General features: G+C 44.4%; 1 protein-coding gene across 1 annotated transcript in view; it reads left to right on the top strand.

Moving 5' to 3' along the window:
- LOC306961007 (echinoderm microtubule-associated protein-like 6) overlaps positions 1-22,183 on the top strand; it is a 77,466-nt gene extending 55,283 nt beyond the window's left edge. The window contains exons 28-43 of the mRNA XM_079553616.1: positions 720-849; positions 2,285-2,383; positions 2,632-2,652; positions 2,741-2,755; positions 3,127-3,294; positions 3,755-3,963; positions 4,041-4,198; positions 13,616-13,730; positions 13,919-14,033; positions 15,085-15,263; positions 17,043-17,215; positions 17,830-17,992; positions 18,424-18,539; positions 18,605-18,767; positions 19,958-20,058; positions 22,095-22,183. Coding sequence (XP_079409742.1) covers positions 720-849; positions 2,285-2,383; positions 2,632-2,652; positions 2,741-2,755; positions 3,127-3,294; positions 3,755-3,963; positions 4,041-4,198; positions 13,616-13,730; positions 13,919-14,033; positions 15,085-15,263; positions 17,043-17,215; positions 17,830-17,992; positions 18,424-18,539; positions 18,605-18,767; positions 19,958-20,058; positions 22,095-22,119 — 1,950 coding nt within the window. The 3' untranslated portion in view covers positions 22,120-22,183. The remainder of the gene's footprint in view (positions 1-719; positions 850-2,284; positions 2,384-2,631; positions 2,653-2,740; positions 2,756-3,126; positions 3,295-3,754; positions 3,964-4,040; positions 4,199-13,615; positions 13,731-13,918; positions 14,034-15,084; positions 15,264-17,042; positions 17,216-17,829; positions 17,993-18,423; positions 18,540-18,604; positions 18,768-19,957; positions 20,059-22,094) is intronic.
- Positions 22,184-23,131: the final 948 nt, after the last annotated feature.

Below are 23,131 nucleotides of genomic sequence, written 5' to 3'. Positions count from 1 at the left end.
GGTTATCCTTCTGTAGCAGAGTGGTTATCCTCCAGTAGCAGAGTGGTTATCCTCCAGTAGCAGAGTGGTTATCCACCTGTAGCAGAGTGGTTATCCTCCTGTAGCAAAGTGGTTATCCACCTGTAGCAGAGTCGTTATCCTCCTGTAGCAAAGTGGTTATCCACCTGTAGCAGAGTGGTTATCCTCCAGTAGCAGAGTGGTTATCCACCTGTAGCAGAGTGGTTATCCTCCTGTAGCAGAATGGTTATCCACCTGTAGCAGAGTGGTTATCCTCCTGTAGCAAAGTGGTTATCCACCTGTAGCAGAGTGGTTATCCTCCAGTAGCAGAGTGGTTATCCTCCTGTAGCAAAGTGGTTATCCACCTGTAGCAGAGTGGTTATCCTCCTGTAGCAAAGTGGTTATCCACCTGTAGCAGAGTGGTTATCCTCCTGTAGCAAAGTGGTTATCCACCTGTAGCAGAGTCGTTATCCTCCTGTAGCAAAGTGGTTATCCACCTGTGGCAGAGTGGTTATCCTCCTGTAGCAAAGTGGTTATCCACCTGTAGCAGAGTCGTTATCCTCCTGTAGCAAAGTGGTTATCCACCTGTAGCAGAGTGGTTATCCTCCTGTAGCAAAGTGGTTATCCACCTGTAGCAGAGTCGTTATCCTCCTGTAGCAAAGTGGTTATCCACCTGTGGCAGAGTGGTTATCTTCCTGTAGCAGAGTAATTGTTTTCTGTAGGACCTTGCGCTGGAGCACGTGTTTGGTTTCCGTGGCGGTTATTGTCGGAATAACCTCCAGTTTCTGAACGACGGCCTGGACCTCGTCTTCCACACGGCACGGATTGCGGTCGTCCACAACCTCTGCTCAGGTACGGAAAGATGCATGGCATGTCTCAGCGGCTGCATGGTCTGTCTGAGCGGATGCATGGTCTGCAAAGCAGAATGGTTTGTGTGAGCGGCTGCATAGATACAGACGGCATCTCTGGAATCGCCCACATATGGTCATTTTTAAAAACAGTTAAGGGGAAAAACAATTTTGAAAAAATTTATATTTTCTCGAATTATTCAAAAACTACTGTAACAAATGCTGAAATATGAACATAGTTTCTACTAAATAATGATACAAATACAAAGACATGGGGAGGAGCAAAGTGGTTCAACAGCCCATAAATACATGAATAACGGAGAATGCTAACTTGATGCTAAATGTTAGCATCGGGCTAATGCTAACGGTTAGCTCGTGCTAGCTACAACTGCTGTTTTTTCACTTCTACTGAACAATCTGCTGTGAGAAAATATCCGTATGGGCCTTGTTTACATTTGACTTTATTCGTGTGTAATAAATAAGTTGGTATTCCACCAGAAAATGGCAAAAAAAGAGAAAATTGTGTTTCTCTAAAGATTCTATTTTCCCCCTTGGCGAAGCCATGCCCCTTCTATGACGAGATGCCGTCTGTATCAATAGGATTGTTCTAGAATATGATGTCATAATATCAGGTGGAGGGCAGAGGCCAATACAACTCTACGGAAGAAAAAGTCTCATTGAAAGAAATCTCCAAAAAGAAAATTGACAAATGTAGAAATGTATCATTATTTTGCAATTGCCATATTATGGTTGTATGTGACCAACATCACACAAATGTTTTGGAATATTGTCTACAACCAATTAGACCTTACTTCAACTGTTCAAACAGTGAAGGCCGTTTTGTTTGTTTTGTAGTTGTTTTTTTGTGTGGATTGTCCTTATGATAGACGATTAGATATTAGCTAAACACAAAGATCACTTAATTTCATGTGGGGCAACTGGTTTACAGCAAAAGACATAAAACACATCAGAGACTCTGCACACCCGCAAGGTGCTCCAGCTCCAGTACACAGACAAGGAATTGAGATTGCTGCAGGTATAAAGGAATATTTATATCTGTTTCTCCTTCCTCTTGGCTTGTCTCGAAAACAGGTAAGTTAAGTCTGCGGAGTTCCCAAACCCTTAGAGCTCAGTTCCACTATTCTGCTGAGTGACTTTTTTGATTGAACGTTGAGAATCCCATACCATCACATCATGGAAAACGTTAGCACTGACTCAACACAAGATTTATAAAATAAAGTCATTATGGTCCTGTCCACATGAAAGTAAGTAAAAGGGGAAAAAAAAGTATATTCAACAGTTTCAAACATAGAATTCTTACCAGCACCTCCATTTGAAACCATAGGCTCTTTAGAATGGTGTGAGTTGTGTGTCACTTGAATGGAAACTATACAAGCTGAATGTTGTGTTTGATCTGCTGCATGTTGTTTGTGCCACAGGGACCCAGAGCTTCTACCTGGAGCACACAGATAGCATCCTGAGTCTGACCGTGAACCAACATCCAAAGTACAGCAGCGTTGTGGCGAGCGGACAGACAGGTCTGACCCGGACTGGACTGACAGACAGGTCTCACCCAGACAGGACTTACAGACAGGTCTGATCTGGATTGCACTGACAGACAGGTCTGACCCGGACTGGACTGACAGACAGGTCTGATCTGGATTGGACTGACAGAAGGTCTGACCTGGACCGAACTGAAAGATAGGTCTGACCTGGACTGGACTGAAGGATTCAGATCTTTCTCTGTGTTTGACCAGTGTTTCTTTTTCTCTGTTGCTTCCTGAAGGAGACCGGAGTGAGGCTCCAGGTAAGACTCACCTGTTGAGCAAGGCTCGCCCATTTTTTTTAACAATCCCCTCCTTAAATTAAAACAAACTGTTTTTGTCTTTGTCCAGAGGCTGATGTTTCAGGTGAGTGACGTTAATTCAGTTTCTGTTGAGAACTCGTATTGCGTCCAGATAAAAGAAATAATAATATCAATAATAATTAAAGCTGAAAGGCCCTCGCCTGGTGCGCGGGCCCGTATCAACCACCCCTGCACGCTCTCACCCATGTCACACTCTCGCCCCAGCCTCACTCTTCCACACTTTTAAAGCTCACAGTCAGAGCTAACCTTTCAGCAGACCAGTTGCAGAAATTGAAAAAACTTTTAAAATTTAGTGAAACTCAAATAAAATACTCGACCTAAACCATGATTAAGACTGATTCACTTCTATTGTTGACCCCTGTCCCTTGCAGCAGCTCAGTTTACTTAATAACTGTGTACATGTGTACCTTGTAGGTGCTCTGATCCGCGTGTGGGAGGCGGGGTCGAAGCAGACTCTGTCCGTGCTACAATGTGCTCACGGGAAAGGCGTGGGCTACGTGAACTTCAGCGCCACAGGAAAACTGCTACTGTCGGTGGGAGTGGACCCTGAACACACCATCACTTTATGGCGGTGGCAGGAAGGTAAGCTGGAAGGACTGCTGTTCACCTAATGCACAGTCTGAATATGCTTTCTCCTAGATGTTTGTCCCACTTTAAAAGAAGTATGTCCTCCTTGCTGTTTCGAAGATATGCTTGGGGAAAGAAAATGTAAAAATTAGGAAAATATAGTAAATGGACTTGCGCTTTTCTACCTACATTAGGCCCAAATTGCTTTATAGAAACGGAACCAGTCACCGTTCACACTCTCATACACCAATGTACGCACACACTGGAGGCAAGGTGGGTGAAGTGTCTTGCACAAGGACACAACAATAGGGTGCATTTGAACCCCCGACCTTCACCGACCTGCACTACCATCTGCACCACAGTCACAGATGGTGGAGGGGGAAATTGGGGGGTTGGGGAATTATTATTATTTTTAAATTATTTCCATCTAATGGAAGAAAAAAGTCTGTATATGAATTTTTTGTTGTTGCTGCAGGTTCGGTGGTGACCTGCAGGGGGGGCCACAGCGAGCGGATCTTCGTGGCAGAGTTTCGCCCAGACTCGGACTCACAGTTTGTTTCTGTCGGAGTCAAACACATCAAGTTCTGGACTGTGGTCGGCGGCGCGCTGCTCTATAAGAAAGGTCTCATCGCGGGTGTGGTCGGGGCGAAGCATCAGACCATGCTGTCGCTCGCCTTTGGTGCGGTGAGTCCTTTCAGCTGGTTGAGGTGGGGGTTAGGGTTAGGCTATCCCTGTGTGTGAGTAAATGCTGTGCTCCTCAGAACGGCCTGACCTTCTCCGGAGCCATAAACGGCGATGTGTTTGTGTGGAAGGAGCATGTGCTTCAGCGCATCGTGGAGAAGGCGCACAGCGGCCCGATTTTCAGTATGTTCACCACTCTGCAAGACGGGCTGATCGTCAGCGGCGCCAAGGAGAAACCGTCAGTGCCTCACTCTGCCACACTCACACAGAGTTTCATTACTTGAGTGAAACTGATGCTATTGCTTAAATAGGACTCCAATATAAGGCGCATTGAGTTGTCTTGTGTATGAAATGGGCAATAGAAATAAATATGACTTGCCTTGCCCTAAAAGTTGCTGAAGTTGAAGTATTTGATCTTCAAACTTCAGTCCAAAGCCTTTCAAGTGTAGTGGAATAAAAGTAAAAAGTTCTCAACACAAATAATACTCAAATACACCTCCTCAACAACTCTACTGAAGTACAGGACTGAAGTATATTTCCTTCATGCTCTGCTCAAAACACCCACCCACACAGTCATGTTCTGTAGTCAGTCAACTGTGGCAAAAAATGTTTTTACCCTGTCATTATTTTTAGCTGCATTTGACCTAGATTTTCCTTTTGTAAAGCTGTATATTTACATTTGTTTCATGCTGTTTAACACTGTATTACAGGACAATATTGATGTCATAAATATACAGTATATGCATACATCTGACTACCTATTACATAACATTAAGCAAAGCTTATCTATTCTTAAGCCACAGCAGGAAAGAAAATGGTAGATTGACAATGCACAAACAATTATTTAGTTTGTCTGGGCTCAGGCTGAAAATTGGCAAGGCAAGGCAAATTTATTTACTCAGCACATTTCATGCACAAGGCAACTCAATGTGCTTCACAGCAACACCATAAAACACAACAAAACAAATCAATCAATAGAAGTCCTAAAAGTATACACAAATATCTCTATATATAACTGTATTAAAAAGTAGTTAAAATACCATCAATTGCCATAGGCAACAGCAAAAAGCAGTGGCATGCATTGACTTTTTGAGTTTGGCAAGCAGTGGCCTGGGACTAAGAACATTTTTTAAATCATTTTTAATTTACTGTATTCTGATGCATTTTAAATGAAAATATATATATATATAAGTGCACCTGTGGGAAAATAAACACAATACGCTGTTTAGATTATGATGCAAAATAAATGAATAACTATTTATTCATCTAAATATTACGAACGATAAATAACCAAAATTACTGTAAGTATTTAAAATACTTGCATTAAATATTTTTAAATACGGGCAGCACGGTAGTGCACCAGTTAGAGCTCGTACTTCATAGCAAGAAGGTCCCGGGTTCGATTCCCATCTGGACGGTGCCTTTCTGTGTGGAGTTGCACACATGTACACTTTCTGTGTGCATGTTCTCCCCGTGTCTGCGTAGGTTTCCTCCGGGTACTCCGGTTTCCCCCATCACTAAAAATATGTGCAGTAGGCCAGGGTGAATGCTGTGTCTGTGGGTGAATGATGGTGGTAACGTAGCTTACCACCACCGAGTGTAGGGTGAATTGAATATAAAATTCTCTCATGTAAAACGCTTTGTGACCATGTCTGTGAAAGATCTTCTTCTTAAATGCATTGCAATACATTATTCCAAACAATATACTAGGGTATGTCTTCTTGACATGTCTTAAATGTATATTTATATGCAAGATTGGCACTGACAAATTGCATAGGGTTATGGGCGCAATTACCAAAATACTCACTGATGACCAAAATACTCACTGATGCATATGGGCTACTGCATCGACCACCCAGACCCAAACCGATAGCACAAAATATGTAATGACATGAACTAGGCCTATGTTTGTTTACTTTCCAAAATACTAAGTTGCCCCATCGATGTGTCTCTCCAGTTCATAAAGATTTATATTATAGTTTTATATTGCTGGACAGTTTGACTCTATGCTGGTTCATGGCACTTCACGTACACAAAATTCACTCACTCAACAAATTCACTCACTCACCAGGACACTCCCCTACCCCCTCTGGTATAGCCCAAAGCCTCATTGGTCTTGTATGAAGAAAAGCGTCCTGTTTTCCCACAAACTGGCCCTTTGGATGTCCACTCAGTGTAATAGTTTTCTGACCCTGCTCCAACTGCGTCATGGACCCACACAAACCTGTTCTAACCTGTATGACTATTTTCCCCATACACACAGTTTCTACAGGAAACGCCACACTATTTTCAATGAGCGGAGGCTGCCGCGGAGGCCTCAGACCAGGGACAGACAGTGTCGGATCCAGGTTCAGAGCACAGCGGAACGGAGAGACAGCGGGGCACCGAACCCCATGTGTCATGTCAACAGCAACATATCGAAAGTTTGGAAAGAAACTCTGAGTTAGCAGGAGCTGAGGCAGAATGAGGTAGCATAACTGAGTTTGCAGGAGCTAACATACGGTAGCGTAGCTGAATTAGCGGAAGTGGAAATGTAATGAACGACCATAGCAGCACTACTAGTGTGACGGGCCACGTGAGAACTGGGAATAAGCCGGTGTCATGCGCCCAGGCGCAACTCGGACCGGGGGGCCCGGCCACAGGACGCACAACTTATGAAGATAACTTAGGAGAACAACAGCTGCGACATGAGGTAAGAGAAAAGATTACCATATGCGGCCGTAGGAACGGGAGCGCACATGTAACTGGGAATGAGGAGAGGCTCAGGGGAGGGACCGGTATTTATAGGAAATGAAAAAGCAAGTACCCAAAAGGTACAGCCAGATGCCCCCCTGAAGCATTGTAAACTGCCAAAAAAAAGGCTCCAAGCCTTGGCCAGACGCCGAAAGAGGTACACGAGAGACAACGAAGCCAGACGAGTAAATCGTCAAACCTCAACCAGCGAAAGTGTGCGCTCAATAGCAGGATAACAATAGTAGAGCAGAATCACCAAGGCTAGAAATTGAACAGTACTGGAAAGGCATATGGGAGAAGGAGGCAGCACATAACAGTGATCTACAGTGGCTGGTGGCTCTGAGAGAGGACCACAGCAACCTCCCTGAACAGAATCCAGCTACCATTACAGTGGCAGAGGTATGAAAAACTGGACAGCACCAGGCGCTGACATGATACACTTGAAAAAATTGGGAGGCTGGAGTGCTACTCTGATGTAAAAAGTTTTATAAGTTTAGTCTTTTGGGTGCTCTTCAGTGCAGGGATCCGTTTCAGCAAAAAATCAAACAAACTGAGGCACTCCAAAGGTTGCCCTGAGGAAGGCAAGCTTGCCCTGAGGAAGGCCTAGAGCCGAAACGCGTTGGGAATTTTACCTTATCTAGCCATGTTTAAATAAAGGCTTTTTAATATTTCTACCTTTGGAGTGCCTCAGTTTGTTTGATTTTTTGCTGACATGATACACACCTACTGGCTTAAGAAACTCATGGCACTCCATGAGCACTTGGCAGCACAAATGAACCAGCTGCTGAGAGATGGGAATCACCCTGAATGGTTAACCGAAGGGGGCGCACAATCCTGATCTTGAAGGATCCCTCAAAGGGTACAGTCCTATCCACCTATCGGCCAATAACCTGCCTCTCCACAATGTGGAAGCTCATGTCCGGCACCATATCGGCTAAGGTAAGCCGGCACATGGATCAATCCATGAGCACAGCTCAGAAGGGAATCGGTAAAGATACCAGAGGTGCCAAACACCAGCTCCTGGTAGACAGAACAGTCGCTCAAGACTGCAGAACCCGACACACAAACCTGAGCACTGCTTGGATTGATTACAAGAAAGCCTACGACTCAATGCCACATACTTGGATCATTGCATGCTTGGAGCTATACAACATCAACAGGACTCTAAGAGCCTTCATTCACTTGCACAAGTCTCCATCAAATGTGGCATATACCAAGGAGACGCTCTGTCCCCACTGCTGTTCTGCATAGGTCTGAACCCCCTCAGCCAAATAATCAACAAGACTGGCTATGGATACCGACTCAGGAACGGGGCCACCATCAGTCACCTCCTCTGCATGGATGACATCAAGCTGTACGCTAAGAAAGAGCGAGACATTGACTCACTGATCCATACCACCCGGACCGACAGTGCAGACGTTGGGATGTCATTCGGACTAGAGAAGTGTGGTCGGATGGTGACTAAGAGAGGGAAGGTAGTCCACACAGAAGGGGTCTCACTCCCAGAAGGAACAATAGCAGACATTGAGGACCTCAGAATTTCACAAGTAAATGGCAACCTCAAGTTGCCAGGTAGCGAGTAAGGCAGGTCCTAAGAAGCCAGCTCAATGGCAAGAACAAGTCCTGGGCAATAAAAAGCTACGCCCTGCCAGTAATCAGATACCCTGCAGGAATAATAAGCTGGCCAAAGGATGAGATACAGACCACAGATGTGAAGACACGAAAGTTCCTAACCATGCATGGAGGGTTCCACCCCAAATCCAGCACCCTGAGACTGTACGCTAGCCGTAAGGAAGGAGGCCGAGGACGAGTGAGCGTGAGAGCCACTATCCAGGATGAAATATCCAAGATCCATAAGTACATTAAGGACAAGGCTCCAACAGAAGTGAATGCTCAGTGAATGTCTCAAACAATGGGGAACAGAAAATGAGGTGCTGGAGGTCCCGCCATGGGAGGACAAGTCCCTTCACGGGATGTACCACCGAAACATAACTGAAGTGGCGGCTATCAAGAAATCCTACCAATGGCTAGACAGAGCCGGCCTAAAGGACAGCACAGAGGCTCATCATGGCTGCACAGGAGCAGGCCTTGAGCACCAGAGCAATAGAGGCCCAGATCTTTCACACCAGACAAGACCCCAGGTGTAGACTGTGCAAAGAGGCCAATGAGACAATCCAGCACATAACTTCAGGGTGTAAAATGCTGGCAGGAAGGTTTACATGGAGCGCCATAACAAAGTGCTGGTATAGTGTACAGGAACATCTGTGCAGAGTATGGACTGGAAACCCCAAGGTCAAAGTGGGAAACACCTCCAAAGGTGGTAGAGAATGACCAAGCCAAGATCCTGTGGGACTTCCAGATACAGACATACAGAATGGTAATGGCGAACCAACCGGACATTGTGGTGGTGGAAAAAGAGCAGAGGAAAGCCGTTTTGGTCGACATAGCAATACCAAGTGACTTCAACATCAGGAAAAAGGAACATGATAAACTAGAGAAATACCAGGGGCTCAGAGAAGAGCTGGAGAAAACCTGGAGGTGAAGGCATCAGTGGTGCCCTTGGTTGTTGGGGCACTCGGGGCAGTGACCCCCAAACTGGAGGAGTGGCTCCAGCAGATCCCAGGAAATACATCAGACACCTCGGTCCAGAAAAGTGCAGTTCTAGGAACAGCAAAGATACTGCGCAGAACCCTCAAGCTTGGAGGAAAAAGAGAGCGCCCGCGGAGGGTGAGGAAGAGTATATATATATATATATATATATATATATATATATATATATATATATATACACTGCTCACAAAAACTTAGGGCACACTTAAAAAACACAATGTAACTCCAAGTCAGTCAAATTTCTGGGATATCAGACTGTCCAGTTAGGAAGCCACGCTTATTGTGAATCAGTTTCACTTGGTGTTGTGGAAATTAAACAGACAACAGGTGGAAATGAGAGGCAATGAGCAAGATCACTCCAAAAGAGGAATGGTTTTGCAGGTGGTGACCACAGACCATTTCCCTGTCTTCATCCTTTGTACCGTATTTTTGGAACACTTTTGCATTTGTCCAGTGTTCTCACCACTGAGACCACGGGGGGGGACCGCTATCTGCTCATTTGTGCACGGAGAAAACAGGAGAAGCACTGCCCAAGCCCTACAAAATGACCTCCAGAGGGGCACAAATGTGCATGTTGGTACTCAAACGGTAAGAAACCGACTCCATGAGGGGGGTATGAGGGCGTTGGGCTGGTGCTTACTGCCCAACACCGTGCAGCACAATTGGCATTTGCCCGAGAACACAGCGATTGGCAGATTGGTGCCCTGTGCTCTTCACAGATGAGAGCAGGTTCACCCTGAGCACATGTGACAGACGTGACAGAGTCTGGAGATGCCTTGGAGAACGTTCTGCTGCTGCAACATCATCCAGCATGACCGGTTTGGTGGTGGGTCCGTGATGGTCTGGGGAGGCATTTCATTGGAGGGCCGCACAGCCCTCCATGTGCTAGCCAGAGGTTCCCTGACTGGCATTGGGTACCGGGATGAGATCCTCAGACCTATTGTAAGACCATATGCCGGTGCTGTGGGCCCTGGGTTCCTTCTGATGCCTGATAATGCCAGGCCACATGTGGCAAGAGTGTGTCAGCAGTTCCTGCATGATGAAGGTATTGATGTTCTGGACTGGCCTGCCCGTTCCCCAGACTTAAATCCAATAGAGCACATCTGGGACATCATGTGTCGGTCCATCCATCAACGCCACGTCGCACCACAGACTGTCCAGGAGCTCACTGATGCTCTAATCCAGGTCTGGGAGGAGATCCCTCTGGAGGACATCCGTGGTCTCATCAGGAGCATGCCCAGGCGTTGTAGGGAGTGCATTCAGGCACGTGGAGACCACACACACGACTGAGGATGATACAGACTCGTTTGGAGGAATTTCTTCAGAATTTGGATCAACCAGTGACCTGATTTGTCACTTTGATTTTGACTATAATTTTGGATCCAGACCTCCAGGGGCTGAGAATTTGATTTCCATTTCTCATTCTTATGTTATTTTGTTCTCAACACATTGCCCTACACTATGAATAAAGATTTTCATCCGAAAAATCGAATTGATTGACATCTAGGATGTGTTTTTTGAGTGTGCCCTAAGTTTTTGTGAGCATATATATATATATATATATATATATATATATATATATATATAAAAAAAACTCTTCCTCACCCTCCGCGGGCGGTCTCTTTTTCCTTCCGCTCGGGTCCTCTACCAGAGGCCTGGGAGCTTGAGGGTTCTGCGCAGTATCTTTGCTGTTCCTAGAACTGCACTTTTCTGGACCGAGATGTCTGATGTATTTCCTGGGATCTGCTGGAGCCACTCCTCCAGTTTGGGGGTCACTGCCCCGAGTGCCCCAACGACCACGGGCACCACTGATGCCTTCACCCTCCAGGTTTTCTCCAGCTCTTCTCTCTTCTCTATACACATCAGATACACATCAGATTTCAAAGATTTCATTAGTAATTTATTGTATTATTGTATAATCACTGCAGTAATGTTTTCTTCTTTTTCAATTTTTCATTTAGTTTTATTTAAATGTTATCTTACTAAGGCCTGTTTCTGGATGCTCGTGTCAAGGTGCTTATTAGCCTTGCTTGGCCCTCATTAGAATTGTTAAGTAATGCTATATTTTAAAGTGTAATTCCCCAATACCATTTGTTAGGCCTAGTTTTTTTTTTAAACAACAAGTAATATTTTTTGTTGTGTAAATAAGCTCTTGAAATGAAATGAAATTGTTATTATTAATTAATTAATAACATTAATTAATATTCATTAATTAATAAATTAATAATTAATTAATTATGTTTTTATTAACTCTAAGTGATCTTCTTGAACGCCGACTGTAACAAGTGAATTTCTCCTTTGTGAGAGTTTGCCAAGTTTGCCACTATTATAGACCACTAGTTAAAGGATATATGGCTCTTTACTGGGAGCCTGAGTAGTTCAAAAGACTGGCTCTTTCAATGTAGCATTATAATAACACCATTTGTTTACAAATGTAAAGTGTGACAGATAGACAGATAACTCACAATATCTAAGAAGCGATTGATAAAAGGCACATTTTTATTTTAAAATGACAATGGCACTGACATTTATGTTTTGAAACACGTGTTTGTGAATCAAATCTTGCACCACAACTAATAAAAAGAGGCTGCAACTGTCTGACAAATCATCAACTTTGATTGCTTTGATCGCCTGCTCCGTTGTTGGGCTGATTCTTGTGTTCGTTCTGGAGAATTCTAGATAAAATTGACTGAAGATCCGTCTATTTTCACAATTGAGATCCGGTACAAACCGTTCACCTTAAAGAGTCATTCGAAAGAGCTGCTCGGTCATGAATGTTACCATTAGACCACCAAATCAGCATACATGTATGAACTTTAGTTGTCATCATGTCATCAATCTTGGGTCAACACTAATTTCTCTTCACTTTTAATTTTTATCATTAATACAACGTACATATACACAGTGTATACAAAACAGACTGTTCATTTGTAGAAAAAAATATAATTTTAGCTTAAATTTGACAAAGCATCACAAGACACAATAAGCAAAACAACATTTCTGTTCACTTTTAACAAGTGAGCATATTACTGTACTAACAACAACACGATGAACGTGGTCAAAGGCTTATAATGTACTATTGAGGCGTTCTTCCGATCTCACATAAGCCTCAGGATGAGCTCATCTACATCTCACTCCATCTCCTCCTTTTAGCAACAATATTTGATCTTATCGTTCATTATCTTCCAGGTAGAAGTAGACCCACAGATGTAGGGGAATTCAGAGTTACATTCAGAGCCGGTGCTGGCCCTTCTGGGGCCCTAAGCAAAAATCCACACGGGGGCCCTACAATACCTACGCATCCTATGGCCATTCGACGAAGGGCAAATCCATTTACAGTCAAAAACTGTGCAGTAGTGCAGGGCAGAAGTGGAACATAATAACCTCAATTCAGGCCCTGCCCCTCTGTGTGAGAACCACTAAGCAAACAAACAAACAAACAAACAAACAAAGCCACTGTTTGACTGGGATTTAGGACTACTATAGTCCATTTCCCCCACTTATTAAAATGGTAAATGGCAAATGGTCATTCTGTCACCTTTGGTCCCTGACCCACAGTTTGGGAAGTCCGGATTTAAAACTAACTGACATCTGCTCCTGACAGTTATTTATGTCTTACCACTGAAAAATAGCCTGTGAGTAGCCCAATTCGTTATAGACTGCACATTCAGAGAACCAGAGTTACTGTAAGTAACTGTGCTCAAACCGTGTGGATTCAACTCCTCTTTGAGACAAAAATACCACGGATGGCTTTTTACTCTCGTCTATTCGCCAAACTACTGTCCTGATTCTCCGCTAGAGATGATAAGAGAGTTTAAATGAGATTGTGACCGATCCACCCCCAAGTCCGCGCAGGGAAAACATGACAGCAGCACGCGGGACAAGGGTGACATGATGCAGCCTTGCAGGAGCCGCACATGAGGGGATCATGAGGCGAAGTGAGCACCGGGAGACAGACAGCCGAGCGGGGACACAAGCGAGAGTTATATGTGGCAAAGTAGGCGGAGAGTGAGTGCACGCGGTCAGAGAGCCTGTCCCCGTAACAACGCGTTGATTAGTCAGTGAAACACCGTAGTTTGACTGAAATGCGGGGCCCTTACGGCTGCGGGGGCCCTATGCATCTTGCGTATAGGAAAAAACGGCTCTGGTTACATTTGAACTTAGAATTAAAGAATTAAAAGTAGTTTGTCAGGTGTTGATTATATTGCCAAATATATTGTTATATTGTTATCGTGATAGTTTTTTTTTTTATATTGTGATATACATTTTTGGCTATATTGCCCTGCCCTACTCAGAGCTGAGTGTTTTTCAGGACTAAAGATGGCGGTGCGGTCAAACTCTGGGACCAGGAAATGAAGCGCTGCCGAGCGTTTTCACTGGAGACGGGAAAAACTACCGACACTGTCCGCGCTGTGTGCAGAAGCAACGTAAGTTACTCTGGGTACCTGAATGGTCTCTGGGATATATGTGTCCATACTGAGCGTCTGAAAGGGCTCTGATGTCTGTCTACACTGAGCATCAGAATGGTCTCTGAGATGTCTGTCCACACTGAGCGTCTGAAAGGTCCCTCTGTGATATCTGTAAACACTGAGCGTCTGAAAGGTCTCTGTTTCAGGGGAAGATCGTGGTCGGGACCAAGGACGGCGACATTGTGGAACTGGAAGAAAAGAATGCGGCGTCGAACCTGATTCTGAGTGGACTCTCTGCAGCGCCCCCTGTGTCTGTGGGAGGTACTGACTTCTGCAGTGTTTCTGCTTTCCGCAGACAGATGATTACTTAACACTCTTATCCAAATGTAATTTAATATAATGTTCTTGACTCCAGAGGTTTGTCATAAATACAACAACCGCCCAAAGTAGATTCAATTGAATTTGATTAGATTTTTTTTATGTTTTTATCAAAGTTTGACGACACAGACGGATGACATATATATCAGTGTGTGGAGTTGCGGTTTTAGTGCAGAAGAGGAAGAATGAGTATAAAGGAATCATTAAATTCAATTCAAAGTCACAATCAATGTAAGGAATGTGAGGCTAGCAGTGCTAGCAGAGGAGAGCAGTGCTGCCTGTCATAAACCACGCGTCAATTGACGTCTCTTTTTATAAGCGGCGCAGTCACATAGCACAACGGCTGTGCACAGGCAAGATGACCATTGCATTTGGAGCAAAGATGTCCTTGCACCAGGCGGAAGCTCAGGCTCTCAGTCACTTATCTAACAGGCAGATGGGGGTAGGGAGAAATTGTAGGTCACCCTCTTTGTCTCCAGTGGGAGGGACATAAGTACTTTATGTACTTTATGAGCCTGTGCCGGTAAGTGAGAGTGGGAACTTGCTCAGAGCTGCTGGAACACATGGCCCTAACTTTTCTGCTGCAGTTTGTAGCAGTCACTTTGTAAGTCAAACCTGATGCAGTCATTACATTACCTGAATGGAACCATTTCACTGTATAGTTTCACTCACTGCTGCTCCAGAGCCTACAGCAGTGAGCGAAACTATACAGTGAAATGGTTCCATTCGGGTAATGTAATGTGCATTGAGAGGGTTGAAGCTGCAGTAATACTTCTCATAATGTAAATACGCTTAAATACATGTTGTTTACATGAGACATGTAATGTCTCACGTAAACAACACCATCTCTGTTTAAAAAGTTAAATAATGTTGTGTGTGTTTAATAGATAATCACAAAATGGCAGACGATGCATGTGGCGAATGCACTTGAACGTTGAATAGTTCCTCAGTGTTAAAAGCCGGTTTAATTAAGTGATTGTTTGTGTTTTGACAGCTTTCTCCCCGGTGGCTCTGAGTGGGACTGCAGCATCCACAGGAACAACACCCCCTGTGGTGATGGGCGGAACAGCAGTGGTGGGTGGAGTCTGGGGACTAGCCACTCACCCAATCAAAGAGCTGTTGGTTTCCACAGGAACAGATGCCACTGTGCGAATCTGGGACCTCACAGATAAGGTCTGTGTTTGATATGGAAAATATTGTGGATTTGTTTGGTCTGAGAAAAGTTTGTACATTGCACTGACTGTTCAGAACCAGGACACAGGCTCTGAACAGCCTCAAATGACAGCCAACATAATTTTCAAGCCTTTAACTGTTAGAGGATCATTTGAATGTGATTGAAAAAACCTCCCAGAGATAACAGTAATTTATTCAAAAATAATAAACAACTCAAAATCTATTGTTCCAAACTATTATGCAACTCATTGTTTCAATGCATTTGATAGGTTGTAATTAACTGAAAATGGTAATTTGTTGAATTTACAGCATTAGGAGGTCATATTTACTGAAATCAAAAGCTATTTCAACCAAAAACATCTTAATGGGTCAAGTTACATTTTAACATAGGACCTCTTATTTGATAGCAGCTTCAAAATTCTTGCATCCATTAAACTTGTGAATTTTTGGAGAGTTTCTGCTTGGATTTCTTTGCAGAATGTCAGAATAGCCTCCCAGAGCTGCTGTTTGGATGAAAACCTCCCACCCTCATAGATGTTTTGCTTGAGGCTCCAAAGGTTCTCAGCAGGGTTGAGGTCAGGGGGGTCCACATCATGAGTTTCTCTCCTTTTATGCCCATAGCAGCCAATGATGCAGAGGTTTTCTTTACAGTAGGACATGGTGCGTTGTCATGCATGAAGATGATCTTGTTCGGGAAAGCGCGACTCTTCTTTTTGTACCATAAAAGAAAGTGGTCAGTCAGAAACTCCACATATTTTTCAGAGGTCATTTTCACACCTTCAGGGATCCTTAAGGGGCCGACCAGCTCCCTGCACATGATTCTGGCCCAAAACATGACTCCGCCCCCTCCTTACTGATGACAATTAGTCTTCATGTATTTCTGAGCCACTGCAGCCGTTTCTCCTCGTCAGCTTCAATTAACAGTTTAGGGGAGGCCGGATTGACGGTTTTTGCACAACTGCAGCCTTTGGAGGGTCCTACACCTTGATGTTCGGGAGCCTCCAGAGGTACCAAAACGTCTTGTGGAACATCCTTTTTCAGTAGTTTTTTCCCTTAACTGGGCTTACCTGACAAACTAAAGTTCCTTTTCCATATACAGGCGCGTGTCAGCCGAATGGCTCTTTCACCCGCTTTGTCGAAAGCTTTTCCATAACATAGGCCAGGGCCAAACTGGTCTGACCAGGTATAGGTTTTGGGACCGACCTCAGGCTGTGGCCAAAGCGTGCTAGTCTGTGTCTGATGTGACGTGAACAGACTCTGGCCTCCGAGAGTTGACAGCCCTCACTTTTGAAACGCAGGTCATACGGATTTAATATTTCACAACATCATACGACTGTTCTAAACACGGATTTTGCCAATATTAGCATAACATTTGCATGTAGCTTACCTTCATAGTTGTATTTAGCAGTTTCTTTTCTGTTTGAATACAGCTTGGCACCTCTGAATGATTCCATAATTCCCACCAGAAGGCAGTATTTGTCCACATTTATTCTCATCACGGCTTACAAAACATTTAATGACGATCTGTACAGCGTGCTCCTCGTGGGGGCGTAGCACACAACTAATGTGTGGTGGAAACAGAAGTGTGTGTGGGGTAGAGTCGATATGATATGATTTTTTTTTACCTTTATGACACTGACATGCAATTTGCATAATAATTTGGAACGCAGTTTACAGATTAGATGACAATAAGGAACACGTAATAAGGGGAATGTTAACTTCAATGTTTAGAGAAAAAAAAAAAAAACTGAAATTTGTGGTTTGTGTTTTGATCTTCAGAAGCTGCTGAGCTGTCTGAGCGTGGGCCGTGTCGCGCTCTGCGCCGCCTTCAGCGCCAGCGGAGACCTCCTCGCCATCGGCCTGGACAACGGAGAGCTACTGCTACTCACAGTCCACAACATGTTGCTGTGGGGCACGAAGAGGGACCGCAGCGGGGCCACACAGGCGCTCAGGTGAGAGGACATACAAGCAAGAAGAGGGACTGCAGCAAGGCCAAGCAGGCACTCAGGTGAGAGGACATACAGATAAAAAGAGGGACTGCAGCGAGGCCAAGCAGGCCCTCAGGTGAGAGGACATACAGACGAGAAGAGGGACTGTAGCGAGGCCAAGCAGGCGCTCAGGTGAGAGGACATACTGATAAGAAGAGGGACTGCAGCGAGGTCAAGCAGGCGCTCAGGTGAGAGGACATACAGATAAGAAGAGGGACCGCAGCGAGGCCAAGCAAGCCCTCAGGTGAGAGGACATACAGATAAGAAGAGGGACCGCATCGAGGTCAAGCAGGCCCTCAGGTGAGAGGACATACAGATAAGAAGAGGGACTGCAGCAAGGCCAAGCAGGCCCTCAGGTGAGAGGACATACAAATAAGAAGAGGGACTGCAGCAAGGCCAAGCAGGCCCTCAGGTGAGAGGACATACAGATAAGACGAGGGACCGCAGCGAGGCCAAGCAGGTGCTCAGGTGAGAGGACATAGAGACGTCCAGGTGTCAGACCCTGCAGCTGTTCACGCCCTCTCGCTCTCTGTCTCTTGTAACATCAGTAAAGTACGATCTTATCCGATCTCTCGCAGGTTCTCTCCTGACGGCCGGTTTCTCGCCGTGTTGTTTGTGGACGCGGTGCTCGATTTCTACGACCTGAGTTTGGGGCCAAGTCTGAACCGCGTAGGATTCTGCAAAGACCTGAGCGGCACCGGAGCGTCACTTGACTTCTCCCTCGACTCAGCGTTCGTACAGGTTTGAATCGGGAATGAGACAAAAGATTCTGTGTAGTTTTTGTTTTTACCCGTTTATTCTGGAGCAACAACATGGCTGTTTATAATGCAAATGACTCTCTGGTGGACATCGGTCTCTATGCAGAGACTGAAAGGAAAGTTGCCATCGGGGGGAGTGCTTCTCAAAACAATCCATGCGCAAAACAACCAACTGCCGGGGCTCAGACCATGGTCACAGTAAACACTCCATAAAAAATGGTTGTGACTATTAAAGCATTTATGAATTATCTTTTATTTTATCAAGTCATCATTATTTTTTAAAAATAAAAATGACAAATAATAAAGAACTGTAAAAGCTGGTATTTGAATCAAATGTATTTCATCAATCGTCACAGGTTTAGACAGGTTTAGAATTACCATCATGTGTCAGGGTTTGAACTGTGTGTGTCTCAGGTGGGGATGATGGGGACAGTAGGGACAGCGTCTCTCTCGCGTCTGGTCGTGTCAGTGCCGTCGGGGAAAGTCCAAACAGATCCGAATCTGAGCGTTACCTGGGCAACGTGGACTAGGTGAGACCCACCAACCAGTCAGAGGAGAGACAGCAGATTTCTTATTTGATTGTTTATTTTGTCAGTGTTGCCGGGGACGAGGTGCAGGGGGCGTGGCCTCGGGTTCCAGAGATCACGGAGGTCACGACTTTGAGCGCATCTCACTCCGGACTCTCTCTTGTTACGGGGGACGACCGTGGCGTTGTGCAACTGTTCGACTTTCCCCCGCAACAACAACAACAACAACAGGTGTGCTCCTCTTCCACAGCAGGGGGTGCCGACACAGTCCAATTTGGGGGGTCATTTACGAAGCATTTTAACAAGTACAAACATGGTAGGGTGTACTAAAGTGGAGCAAAAAGCAAGCGCAGTTGATATTTGCGTTTCTAAAAAACAGCCGAGGCTGCAGAGCAAACTTAGCGCATGGATCCTCATGAATATGCAAACGAAGGCAACTATGCTACATTGCGCAAAATTTGAGGTGGGGAAAATGCAAATGATTGCATTTAGCGATCGCTGTCATGACTATGTGAAGTAAAACTGCACAAGAAATTAGTACGTGAGAGAAGCAGGTTTAAAACTTTGCGCAGAACAATATTATGCAGTTTGTGCACCAGTGTGGCGTTCTAAATGTTCACAAAGATACAATAATAATTGGGTTGTTTTAATGGTGTGCGGGGTTATAAAGGAAGTACACAGTACCTGTCCTTTTAAAGTCCTTCATCCTTAAGGAATCCACAGGGTTTGAGCAAAGCGGAGATGGCGTATTGATGATAGGCTACAGGAGAGGCAGGAGCCGCTGTTCACCTGCCTGAGCGTTTCCAAAATGCGATCCTGTGTGCGTGTGTATTTCTGCTGGATTGATATTCAACTTTCAAGGAGTCCATGATAAAAACCTCATAGTGTTCGGACAAACATCCAGCAGCGCTCATCACTGTTTCCTGCTAGTTTCCATCGCAGATATGACCGTGGCCTGTGAGCTCGTGCTGCGCGCACATGCTCCTCGGACCAGCGCGTGGTGGGCTTGGAGTTGTTTTTTTGTTTTTTCCCTGCACCATCACGTGAACGTACAATACATGATTAAATAACTGACGGCAACAACAGACACAAATTACAGACAGTATTTCTTGGCTATTACTTTAAAGACAAGAGTATTGCTATAGCCTAATAATAATTTGTTTTTATTAAAAGTGATAATTATTAATCTGTCATTTAACCGTCATAACTTGTAAATGTTCCCTCAGGCTCAGTCAGGAATAAGAGCCGCAGACTGTGCTTGTGCAGTGATTTGCATATCACATTTGCATTAGTACTATACGCACAGTTTCTAATAGTAAATCAGGAGCAACACGCCCACCTGCTAATTTTAAGTACTACTCGCAAATTAGCACATGGCTTAGTAAATGACCCCCTTTATGTCTTAACCCACTGTGTTTCAGGGTAATCCTCGGAGTTTGGCCGCACACTCGGGCGCCGTGAGCTCTGTGCGATTCTCAGCTGACGACCGCTTTGTGGTGAGCGCTGGTGCCAGCGACGGCAGGTTAGTTCGTTTATTGTTTATTGAAACAGGGACAATGTACAAAACCATTAGCCTTTACAAAAGAAGAGATTATTTGTACCAGATTTAGCTAAGTAGTTATTTTCCATCTGCAGTCCCAGGTGAGTACACAAGACATTATAATTATAATCTATAAATCTAATCTACAATAAAATCACTATACAAAATACATTAGATGCTTTTTCTAAAAGTGTAGGCAGAAAAGAAAATATCCCCTCTAAAATGTACTTTTTCAAATTTCGAATAAAATTATTAAGATCTACAGACAATTTCTGACTGTCTGAAAGTTCATTCCACTGGGCACATTGCGCAAAGGCAGTGGATCTTTTTGGGATTACACAGTTTTTATCTCCAGTGGACCATGTGGCTCTCATATTTAGCTCAAAACAAAGTCTGACAGTGGCCGTGGAGTTGTTTTATTAGTGGTCTGTCACAGGGCATTCAGCTTTACAGTTAGAGACGTTTAAGGTGGGACGCTGCAGATGATTTGTGTCTAGTTTTGTCCTGAACATAATAGTTTTAAAGGTCCTATATCATGCAAAAGCGACTTTTTGGAGCTTTTAGCCATGTTGTTATGCTATTTCCCTATCAAAAATACCCCCAGAGTGTTTTTTGGCTTCATTCATGCAGTTCTCAGTAATCCTCCTGAATCCTGCTCTCTGAGCTGCTGCTCTGTCCTCTCTTGGAAAACCACTGACTTGTGACACTCTGACGTATTCTACACCTCCCTTCACAATGTTTATTTGGTGATGTAATGGACAACTGCAGACTGCATCCACTGCAGATTCAGAACAACTGAAGTCTGCGGGGATATACTGTACACCAAACTTGCCAACAGGAGACTTTTGAACCCTTTCCCCCCGATGCTCCCGGTCATTTATCCTTCTAATCACCCGACTTTACAACAAGTGAAGGAAACAGTAATGTGTTGTGTACCGAGGCATGCACACGTGTTGTTGGCGTGACCCAAACTAAGACTAAGACCTGGACCAAGACCCGGATCAAGACCCAAACCAAGACCCAAACCAAGACTTGGACTAAGACCCGAACCAAGACCAGGACCAAGACCTGAACCAAGACCAGAAGTAAGACCCGGACGAAGACCCGGACCAACCCCAAACCAAGACCCGAAGAAAGACCTAGGCCAGGACCCAAACCAAGACCCCAAGTAAGACCCGGACCAAGACCCAGACCAAGACCCAGACCTGAACCAAGACCCAAACCAAGACCCAGACCAAGACCCTGACCCGAACCAAGACCCAAACCAAGAGCCGAACCAAGACCCAGACAAAGACCCGGACCAAGAACCTGCTGCACCAGTACTACCATTCCCAATTCCTACAATATTAGACAAAACAATCTGAAGATAAATTAGCATAAAACAACCAAAAAACACTCCAAACAAGATAAAAATGTGTATAAGGATAAACAGAACAAAGGAAGACTGGTGGAGTACCCATTCTTTGAGAGCCACTGTAAAAAAAAAACAATGGAAAATTATGGAAAATATGTGAAGGACTTGTATGTCTTGTATGTCTTGTCTCTGTGTCTGTTTGTCTTATCTTTCTTACTTATCTTTTATCTTATCTGTGTGCACTTGAATCATATCGAACTTCACAGCCTGGGGATCATGGCCAAAGTTTTTGCATAGATTTAGGACCAGTCACAGAACAAGGAAGGAAGGCAAGATGATGATGCACTATTCGACATACGGAAGCTTGTAGTTTGTTTACGGAAAAAAATAGTTTTTACAAAAAGTTTATTTACAGTTCCAACATGACAGCAGTGACAAGCTTTAGGCTGTGTTCTTGTTCAATTGGCGGTCCTCGGACTAAATATAGCTTGTGATATTTTGTCTGGCAATAGCCAGGCTATTCATCTGCAGCATCTCGCCTTAAATCAATGACAGGAATCATCCTGAGCTGTTTCTGTCGAGGAAAAATGTTGGGGACAGTGTTAAAAGACAAAAAGGAAATTTTGCTTAATAAATCAAACCATGTGTTGATGTTTTGTTGCAGTCTGCTGCTGTGGAGGTGTCTGTGAGGCTCGGGGACCAAGACCGTGTTTGACTTACACCGTGTTCGAAATTATTATGCAAATTGTAATTGTCATAAATCACTGACATCAATCTCAGACACCTCTGATAATTAGTTGTCAGGTAAGCCCACTAAAGGGAAAAACTACTGAAAAAGGACATTATTAAGCAGACCACCATTTTCAAGCAATATGGGAAAGAAAAAGGATCTCTCTGCTGATGAAAAGCGTGAAATAGTTGAATGCCTTGGACTAGGTATGAAAACCTTTGATATTTCACAAAAGATGAAGCGTAATCATCGTATTGTTAAGAGATTCGTGGCTGATTCAGAACACACACGGGTTTGTGCAGATAAAGGCACAATGAGGACAGTTTCTGCCAGACAAATACATCAGATTAAGAGAACAGCTGCTATAAGGTGTAGGACGCTCCAGAGGCTGCAGTTGTGCAAACGCAATCAATCCGGCCTCCCCTAAACTGTTACTTGAAAAATGACGAGCAGAAGCGGCTGCAGTGGCTCAGAAATACATGAAGACTCATTTTCAAACAGTCTTATTGATCATCTTACTGATGAGGCCGTGTACCCCTGGATGGTCAGATGGATGGAGAAGTGGGTGATTGGTGAATGGCCACGATGTCCCAACAAGGCTGTGACGTCAGCATGGAGGGGGCGGAGTCATGTTTTGGCTCTGAAAAATATATGGAGTTTCTGACTGACCACTGTCTTCTATGGTACAAAAAGAAGAGCCTTGCTTTACCGAACAAAATCATCTTCATGCATGACGACACACCATGTCCTGCTGTAAAGAATACCTCTGCATCACTGGCTGCTATGGGCATAAAAGAAGAGAAACTCATGATGTGGACCCCCTCCTCCCCTGACCTCAGCCCTATTGAGAACCTTTGGAGCCTCAAGCAAAACATCTATGAGGGTGGGAGGCAGTTTTCATCCAAACAGCAGCTCTGGGAGGCTATTCTGACATCCTGCAAAGAAATCCAAGCAGAAACTCTCCAAAAACC

This window comes from Gobius niger (genome assembly GCF_951799975.1).
Source record: "Gobius niger genome assembly, chromosome: 3".
Classification (NCBI taxonomy): Eukaryota; Metazoa; Chordata; class Actinopteri; order Gobiiformes; family Gobiidae; genus Gobius; species Gobius niger.
The sequence above is the reverse complement of the archived record's forward strand: the minus strand, read 5'-3'. Positions and strand labels throughout refer to the sequence as shown.